At 38.8% G+C, this 9946-nt stretch overlaps 1 protein-coding gene across 4 annotated transcripts in view; it reads right to left on the bottom strand.

Moving 5' to 3' along the window:
* The window catches only part of CD109 (CD109 molecule), a 69060-nt gene that overhangs the window by 43238 nt on the left and 15876 nt on the right, over positions 1–9946 (bottom strand). For all 4 annotated transcript variants that reach the window (XM_079970383.1, XM_079970382.1, XM_079970381.1 and 1 more), the window contains exons 3-11: positions 9902–9930; positions 7812–8042; positions 7270–7395; positions 5614–5653; positions 4585–4669; positions 3773–3863; positions 2915–3044; positions 2492–2601; positions 1961–2188 (exon numbers count right to left, since the gene is read on the bottom strand). In XM_079970383.1, the coding sequence (XP_079826509.1) occupies positions 1961–2188; positions 2492–2601; positions 2915–3044; positions 3773–3863; positions 4585–4669; positions 5614–5653; positions 7270–7395; positions 7812–8042; positions 9902–9930 (1070 nt within the window). The remainder of the gene's footprint in view (positions 1–1960; positions 2189–2491; positions 2602–2914; positions 3045–3772; positions 3864–4584; positions 4670–5613; positions 5654–7269; positions 7396–7811; positions 8043–9901; positions 9931–9946) is intronic.

Here is a 9946-nt window from a genome sequence, read left to right on the forward strand (position 1 = left end):
TCAATAGGAGTATAGCATCTAGATCAAGGGAAGTAATAGTGCCACTGTATTCTGCTCTGGTCAGACCTCACCTGGAGTACTGTGTCCAGTTCTGGGCACCACAGTTCAAGAAGGACACTGACAAACTGGAACGTGTCCAGAGGAGGGCAACCAAAATGGTCAAAGGCCTGGAAACCATGCCTTATGAGGAACGGCTAAGGGAGCTGGGCATGTTTAGCCTGGAGAAGAGGAGGTTAAGGGGTGATATGATAGCCATGTTCAAATATATAAAAGGATGTCACATAGAGGAGGGAGAAAGGTTGTTTTCTGCTGCTCCAGAGAAGCAGACACAGAGCAATGGCTCCAAACTACAAGAAAGAAGATTCCACTTAAACATTAGGAAGAACTTCCTGACAGTAAGAGCTGTTCAACAGTGGAATTTGCTGCCAAGGAGTGTGGTGGAGTCTCCTTCTTTGGAGGTCTTTAAGCAGAGGCTTGACAACCATATGTCAGGAGTGCTCTGATGGTGTTTCCTGCTTGGCAGGGGGTTGGACTCGATGGCCCTTGTGGTCTCTTCCAACTCTATGATTCTATGATTCTATGACCTGCCTTTAATGGTTAGAATGAAAAAAAAGAAAAAGCTGCACTCCATCAGAATGCAAAAAGAAGGTAGAGATGGACAATCCAATAGTTCCTGAAGCAATTTTCTTAAATTATCATCTAAAATTAGTCTCAAGATAGCATCATAGAACTTTTGATTTTCTTTTTCCACTCAGAAGACGTTTCTGTGCCCAGAGATGAAACATAGCAAACAACCATGATGAATAGACAAGCTCTCTCTTTCTCCATTGCCAGCTAAATTGGACTGATGTAGTAGAACATCCTGCATCTGCTTAGTCAGTCTATCTACTGTCCTAGCCATGGATAGACTGAAGAGTGGCTCCATATTGTCAAGGGAAGAATCTTCTATCTATATCCAGTAAGGAAGCCAATCAGGCTGGCAAAGAAGAACAGAGCATCTACTTTGTCAGCTCAATGTTTTGCAAAATGGGTCAGGCTATTTGAGGAGGAACAAAAAGATGAAGGGACATAGCTAGGAAAAGTACTAGGAGAGAATTCAGAGGCCTGACAGGCCAAATTAGGTTAGATGATTGCTAACAAGTTGTGGTTTTCACTAAACCACCGTTTCTCATCCCATATGAATTTGAGGAACTGTTGTTTATCTTAACTCTAGCCACGGTTTCATCCTGGTTTGCTTTAACTAACTAGAGGCAGAATAATTCACAGAATTTTGTGATGATAAATAATAGTTTAGCAAAAAATGAAAATGAAAAATTTCACTCTCTTCCTCTTGTTCACATATGAGTGGAGAGGAAGCTTAACTATGGTTCATAATAGTTGCCTGAACCTACTATGAAGTCTAAAAGGATAATTTAATACACTTGAAATGAATGTCCTCCTGCATCCTGCAGGGTTTGGCAGTCCAACCAAAAGGTGAAGCCTTTGGACCAGAAGTGACATTGTGGGGAGAGCACACTGAGGATGCAGCACTGCTCATCCCAACAGATGATAAAGGCAGGGTAAGAGATGCATCAGGGATAGGTCCTGGCATATCAAAATAAATAGCTAAAATAGAGAATAGTAATAAATATGCTCAGTTTTCACCAAAAGCCTAGCAGAATAGGTATGTTTTAACTGACTCCCTAAAAATCTCAACAGGGTAAGCCTAAGCCTGGAAGAACTCCCCTGGCATGGAGTTTCATAGTACTGATATCACATCTATCTGTCAGACTTGCCACCTTTAATAGGAGAATAATAACATAGGCCTACTAGGCAGGGCTGTTGTAAGGGATATTGAGATGCATCTGAAGCACTTTGAATACTCAGGTAGGCATAAGAACAAGTTTCCATACTAAGATTCTTTTCATCTTCTGATTAAGTATTTACATATTTTGACGGGGGAAACACAGAAAAAGCATACCTTAACATGCAGCGTTGTTGTATTAACTTGAACCGGAAACTCAATCTCAATAATCCCATTTTCTGGCACATGGTAGATTAGGTTCTGAGATGCCTCATTTGCCTGTGATTCACCTCCATCACCATATGGGTAGTAAGCAGGATTCCCTATGGATGTGGCAGTGATCACAATGTCATTCCTTCGCTCATCAGACGACAGCAGACTGTTGTCAATTTTTGTTACTTTCAGCTGAAAATAGTAAAAGGCATGTCCATAAATCAAACCAAAACTTTCAAAACCATGATTTACAACAACTAAGATTTATACTCAAATCCTAAATATGGAATGCCAACAGTTCATTTAGTGCTGACAGCTTGCAACCACCAATAACTAATATACCAAGAGACTCAAAATAAATTGTAATTAATTTCTTTTAAAGACAATATCAATATATACAGTATTTTAAAAAACCCAACTCTTGTCTCCATAATACTGCTTTTGCCTTTTTTCTAGAATGATGTTGATAATATAAAGAGTAGTAGAATAACTCACCGTAGCTATGAAGTTCAGACTAGGCTTGAGAACTGCTGGATACTCAGAAAATTCTAATATGTAGTCATGATGCTTTGGAAATACAGTAGCACTTGCATTTTGGGAGATTCCTGTTAGAATATTTGGAGGGTTTAAAAAAAAAAAGTCACATGCATAATCATTCATTCCTAATAACACTTGCAGAGTACGTATTTCTCATGATTCCAACTACCAACAGTATATACTGTTGTGAAAGGCAGCTCCTTTCTCAGCATGTAGCAAGGATTTGCAGGGAGCTGGATATGCAGGGGAAAGTCTCCTCCCACAAGGCAAACAAGGGGAAGGGGGCATGCCCTAGGGAGTGACGAGGGCTTGATTAAGAGCCTCAGAGGCCAAAGGTACCCCATACCTGCCTTAAAGAAAACCCCATATAAAGCTGCATACCTGTAAGTGCTTCTGTAACCACAGCTGTAATTTCCACCGGCATCTGGTGATGTGCAGAATAACCCCAATTGTTGTAAGTTATATTTTCCACCTCTAGAATGTCGAATGTAAAGTTCACAGATCCATTAATCTGAAAACAACAAGAAGAAGAAAAACAAATCAATTTGTTTTATCTTCTGAAAGGAATAAGCAGGCATGGGGGAGAGAGAACCAGACCATATTTGTATCACTGCATTTCCCTTAAGGGTTAAGGTAGCATTAGCAGAGCACAATTTGGAAATGGAAATGATAAATAAAACAAAATATTGTCAAAACATGAACCTGCGGTGGATCTTGGAAACATCAGAAGTTGGATTAATAGTGAGCCTAAGCAGCACCAACCACCTGCCAAAGGAGGGAACTGCAGGCAGATCAACCATACCAGTGGCTACTGCCTTCTTACTCCAACAAGCAAGAGTAGGTCATGTGACATGTCCTGACTCCATGAATGTTTCTGGCTCAGGAGATCTGCTATTACTGCTTACACATTACCTGCACATTACTCTAACTTTGTCTTTAGCTCACAACTCTAGGGGAGCTGGAGCTGGGACATCTCTCCGTTACACACTGCTTTCTTCAGTTGGGGACTACTATGTAATGGCCACCACACAGATCATTAGAGAATTGCTTAATCATTTGGATGACAGACTGATAAGCATAAGCCACAGCATAGGTAGGCAGCTGAGTAAAAAAAAATCTAAGGCACTGCATTGCAATTTAAAAGATTTATTATTTTCACAAATAAATCCTTGAGGTGGCTGAAGAAGTGTTATCCCTCCGCCCAACATAAGCACATGTCAGGTGCTAACTGCAGCTCACCTCAAATGTCTTAGTGATATTTTTCTTCCTTCCATAGAACTGGGAACAATCAACAGTTACTTTTCCTTGAACCGGCTTTCCATATGTGTACCTGAAACAGTCAACAACAAAAACATAATTTCAAAACAAGTTTCTGAAGACAGGTTGAATCAATCTCATAATCCTACAAGTATCCACTTGAATCTGATCATACATACCATGCATGTAACTTTAAATCTGGGGATCATACCCTTTCTGGATCTGGGCATACTGGCAATCACACCAAATCAGTGAAATTATTGCCCATCACTAATAAAATGTATCTTCTACTTTATTAACAACAATAACTACAAGTATCCCTATGATACATACAGAGACAGAGTGGACATAAGCAGCACCTCAGGTTATCTGGAAATTTATTGGGATTTTAACTCATATGAAATTCACCAGCCATAACGGTTCCACACAAGTGTTCCTACAGTTAACACCTTCTTTCTTGCAGCTTCTGCTCTAATAACTTTCTTCAAGTTCACTTGTGGGGTCAATGACATTCTTTAATTGTCCTGTTCTGGGAGCAGGGCTTAAATTACCAGTTTTCTCTTTATAGCCACAGTAATTTCTCATTTTAAAATTATTATTATTAGTTTTGTATTTTAAAATTGTACTCAGAAAAATATACTTTTAATAAATAATGATCAACTATTATGTCTGCAAAGAAGGAATCAATAATTGAATTAAATCCCACCTTTGCATGGTTAGGAACTAGCTAAGGACTAACACAGGTATACAATGCATATAGGTCTCAAATGATGTAAGATTCACTTTTTACCTACTTTGCTGTGACAGTGCCAGTGAAATTCATGTCTTTCTGAGAATAAAACAGAGGTGTTGCTAGAAAGACTTCAAACTTTGGTAGCACTAAAAAAAGAAGAAGCTATAATTAATTTGATGGCCATAGCTATGTTTTTCAATACATGTTTCATTAATGTGGTTTTCTCAGTATAATGCAAACAATGTATTTATGTATCTCATCTACACTGAAATCACATATCACTTCAATTCTATACCATGTTAATTGTTATGGCCTCCCTCAAAGTACCCAGGGCTTTTAATTTGGTGAGGGTGCTGAAGATTCCCTCAAAATGTACAATCCTCCAAACCAGGGATGGGAAATCTAAGAAACATGGGAAATACTGAGCCACAAAATATGCCCACCCCCACAAAAAAGTCTGGTCTTAAATCAGCTGAAGTTATTGGTTCACACATCAGTCATCGGATAGAAGCAGATGGGAGAGGTCTTTAAAACAAGTGGACGAAACCTCTTCCTCTCCTGCATATTACTTCATCTCAATCCATTGCTCCATGCTCTTTATTCTCAGCTCACTTCTATTAATAGAGGAGTAAGGGAGAAACTGCTCGGAGCAAAAGACTGCAGGATCTTAAGGTACGGGATAGGAAAGTGTTCAGCACTTCTTTCCTGCACACTGCTTTTACTGTTAGACACACACATCCTCAGCTACATATGTGAATGGGGCAGACATGTGAAATACATCCCCATGACATCTAAAAAATATAAATCATCTTTAGAATAACAAATGAAGTTGCCGTCATTTGTTAATAACAAAAAATCTTTAGAACAACAAATGAAGTTGCTGTGTGGGCAAATATAGGAGGTAAAAGGCTCTCATAATCAGAGTCTCATGGTCTTCGGTGATTTGAAGGCTTTTCATTATTATAGCTTTTTTATATAACATTCATGATTCTACTGTTGCAGGAGGACCTTTAACTTTTTCAACCCCTTCTGTCTTCCAAAAAAAAAGAAAATCTGCATCCAAGTTTCCATGCAAGCAGGAATCACTTACCATATTCCATCACCGTAAATGTCTGATAATGTGTCTGATCCTATAGAAAAACAAAATAAATTCTATGAAAGGTATGCTTAACTTGTATGGTGTATTATATCTAAGATAGGACTTTTCCCAAACTAATTCTAGCAAGCAAGCAAATGAATAAATAAGGTACAAGCTGAACTGCCGTTTTCCCAAAGACGACTTTACAATACTTAAGTGTACTGTGGCACCTTAAATACTGTTACACACCACCCCAGTCTCCACAGTAGCTCCCTATATTTTCACAGCTATTTAATCATTGTTTAAAGAGCATCACACACAATAATGCACACTGCATAATCACTCATTTCCACAAACACATCAGGAAGTAGGGCAGTGATCAAAAGGGTTGTTCTATATAGTTTCTCAGCTCGGCTTCCCTGAGAGTGTCTGTGGAAAAGCTGAGTTGTTTCCATAGAAACTAACAAGGCTGAACAGTAACAGGGAGCCAGGCAGGACAGTTTTAAATTCATTCTTCTCGCAAGCACGAACTCAAGAGTTGCAAATAATAATATCAAATCAACACATTTTTCTACCCTACTGCGTTCCGAGGGGTGAGTGGGGATCACAGCAGAGAGTCAAGATGCTCTCAAACAACTTCATTTCTCCTTCCAACTTACACCACCACCACCAAGGCCAAGTCAGAAAATGAATAATTAAATAATAAAGAAATTTTTAAGTAGACTCATTGTTCTTTGGGACCAAGAGCTGAGGTGAAAAGGGAGCAACTAGCCAACACTAGCCAGCACACCATCTCAAAGTGAAAACTTGCTCTCTCACAAACTGAACTCTCTCATACAACTCAAAGATACAACTTCCTCATACAACAACTCTCATAAGAGAGCCCAATGGTCCATCTAGTCCAGAATCCTGATCTCAAAGAGGCCAACCAGATACCTGTGGGAAGCTGAACCATAACACTGTTTACAGCGGATAACACAACATCCCTGTGCTTGTCAATTTGTCCCAATGTCTACACAAATTCTTTCAAGGCCAACTTCTAATGTACAACATTTCTGTGCTTCCCTTTTCTTCTGATTTCCACTTCCTCAATCTGCATAGCCCTCCAAAGCAGTTAATATTGAATGCTTCATTCTCATTTGCTTCTTGGCTTGTTCCCAGTCACAATTAATGGTGTCCCAATTTGCTCTCTATGACTGCATGTAATTGCACTTTCGCCTTTTATGTTGCTCAAGTATCTAAACCAACTCAAGAACTACTAAAAACTGTCTTTGAACTTCTTTTCTAGAATTTCAGCTTTTAAGAAAATATACTGTACAAATGTTTTGGTAATGAGTTATTAAAAGTTGTATCACATGATTTCTATATATCTTTTGAACTGAATGCTGAAGTAATGAAGCACCACAGAATGCCTTTGCCACATCATACTTTTTGCACAGTAATCAGTATCTGAAGACTCAGATCTTTCTCAGTTGCTGAGCTCATCCAATTTAGACAGTATACATTTCAATTAAACTGCACAACTGTAGACAGATTTAATCTCTAGCAACGATGAACTAACTCCAGTATGCAACCTAGCCCCATGAAAATCAATGGGAATTTAATTATTGATTTCACTCAGAGATACATTACATCCCTGTTAAAACAATTCATTATGTTAATACTCACTTTTACTTGAACTTTTATGGACCAGTCACCCAGGACAGGATATTTGGATATTTTAAACTGCTTGGCAATTTTGCCTAGTTTTCCATTCTGCGACAACCACTGTTGAATCAAATTGTGTCGAGGATCCTATTTTTAAAAAAATGTCAAAAGCATGTGTTTAGTAACACTCAGAACAGAACAGTGGGGAAGGAGAGGGGAAATACCATCGGTAATTCTGACAAGCTAAAGTACTTAAGCTAAAGTACTTGCCCCGATAGCACAGTGTTGAATTCCACCCAATAAAAATTAAAAATCATACAACTTCTAGCACAGCACATTACAATTGCTACTACAGGCAGAAAAATCATTAACTTGTTTGCCAAGACTGATAGCAATTTCCAGGTGACCCATGGGGGAGGAGTTTGGGAACCACTGATTTATTCAAAATTAAATCCCTTGCCATTATGTATAAGAATAGTCTTAGTGAAAATACACTGCAAATTGCATAACCATACTCTGAAAGAAAACCCTGCTTCACCAAATAATGTCAAGTTTATACTTACATGAATATATATATTCATAGGAGTATTGTATGGCTTGAGGTCAGGATACAGAGTAACAACCCGTATTTTCACATCTTGGCCTGGTTTATACATAGTCTTGTCAGTTTGGATGAATACCGATAAGCTCTTGTGCTCAAATTCAAGGACAGTGTGGTTAGAAAATAGCATACGACCTTCTGAATATCCTTTGACTAGTAAATCATAATCACCAGGAGTACTGCCCAAGGGGAGCTGGGGGTAAAAAACATGATTGCTTTATTTATTTCTAAAACAAATACTGGACACACAGAACAGTAAAACAATGAATAATTAGAACTCACAAAACTAAAAAAAATTGAAGCTGCAATCCTATGTACACTTACCTAAGAGAAAACCCTACTAAAGATATCCAAGTAAATATGAATAAGATTATGACATAAAATCTACAAATAAGTTACAATGACACTCCCTAAAAGTGTTCTGTCACCTGAATTTTCATTTATTCTTTCATACTATGATCCCGTTTATATATTCACCCACAGCTCCAAAAACCACGGTTTATGAAGCTATGAATGAATACTGTGGAAGTTCACTCTTGCCTCATCCCCTTGTTTGCTTGTTACATGCCAGCTTCAGTGTAAAGATTGTGACTTGCATTATGCCAAAGTTCCCCATTACAGCTTAACAAGACCAGCTCTACCATTAAGCAGATTGTGGCAGCTGACTCAGGCAGCAGATGTTGGAGGCTGTGACGTGTGGGAGGACAGAGCTATGCATCCTGTACCCCCTAAGTTAGCCTACTGTAGCAACTATCCCCTCACCAGTGCTGAAAGAAGATTCAGCTGCCATAGATTCGGCTGGCTTCTCTATGTGGAATGGGAAGGTGCCATCTTGTTCTTTGCTTCAAGCAGTGAAATGTATTGTGCTGGCTAAATGGGACCAGGTTTACTGTTAATCAGTGTTCGAAACTCCCATTGTTCTTGGAGCCTTTTGTAACAGGGAATTTCATTAGCGTGTGCAGTTTCTGAGCTCTGGGCGCAGTACTGCACCAAAGATTTCAGATTAAAACTACAGAGTGGAAGGAAAGGACGACCTTTTTCTGCCTCCCTACTTCCAGCTCCTCTCTGAAGACTGGAGAAGAGACCCTCTTAAGAATATTGGGGGGTGGGCAAGGGAAGGACTAGACCATGTGAAAAATGAACATAATATTTTAGCTGCAGTCCATTCATTTTCAGCTTTCTATTCTAGTTATTAAAAAAGTGTGCCTAGACATTCAGTTGTTGTGCCCATAACCTAGGTTTAAGGTGCCATTTAGATCCCAGTTTTCATATCTCAGCATCTAACACTGCTTGTCAATATGAGATCCTGGATCATTAACCTGGTTTCTGAGGCTGCACTACCAGGCAGACAACAATCTGTCCTCTGCCAGAACACAATCAGGCTGCAGAAGAAAATGGTTCCCCTAGGACATTTGATCTAAATTCCCAACCATGATTTGTGTTCTGGAAAGTCTTATTCTCTGAGTTAGTCTGCAAGCACGTTTCAGAGATACATGGCACAAGCAAGCACAGACATGCTTCTAAGGCAGAAGCAGCAGCCATGCTTACAATTTACAAGAATAGGGATTGTGCAGAAGAAGAATCATGATTCATCTGCTCCTGTTCATTGGCTCTTAATTATTTTGAGGCAAGTGCTTCATGACAATGTGGTTTGCACCTAAAAATGCATGTTGATATAAATCTGTTTTAAACTCTTATCTAATATTTATGAATGTTAATACTTTTACACGCTCTTTGTTAGCAAACAAAACCTAGAAGGAATGCTATCCCGCATTCTGGTTTGTTTCAATTACATCTAGACATGCCAGGAACACTAGTTTGAATGTCTGTTTTAACATCACTGTCAGATGTTGTGTCCTACAACAAGATATGAAACGCCTGCATTTCAGTGTATATGATTCACTTGTCAAAAGGAAGCTCTTTGCTCACTAATAGTGAACTTACACTATATACAAGATTAAAATGAAATAAAGGTAAGTAAATGAAAGAGGCAGCATCCATTCAGGAAATATTTCACATGGAACTCTAGTACTTGGGAAAAATAATACTTACAGCTGGAAGGACAAGTGTACCAACCGAATCTGCATTTAAAAAAAG

Source organism: Podarcis cretensis (genome assembly GCF_951804945.1).
Source record: "Podarcis cretensis genome assembly, chromosome: 3".
In the NCBI taxonomy this organism is placed as follows: Eukaryota; Metazoa; Chordata; class Lepidosauria; order Squamata; family Lacertidae; genus Podarcis; species Podarcis cretensis.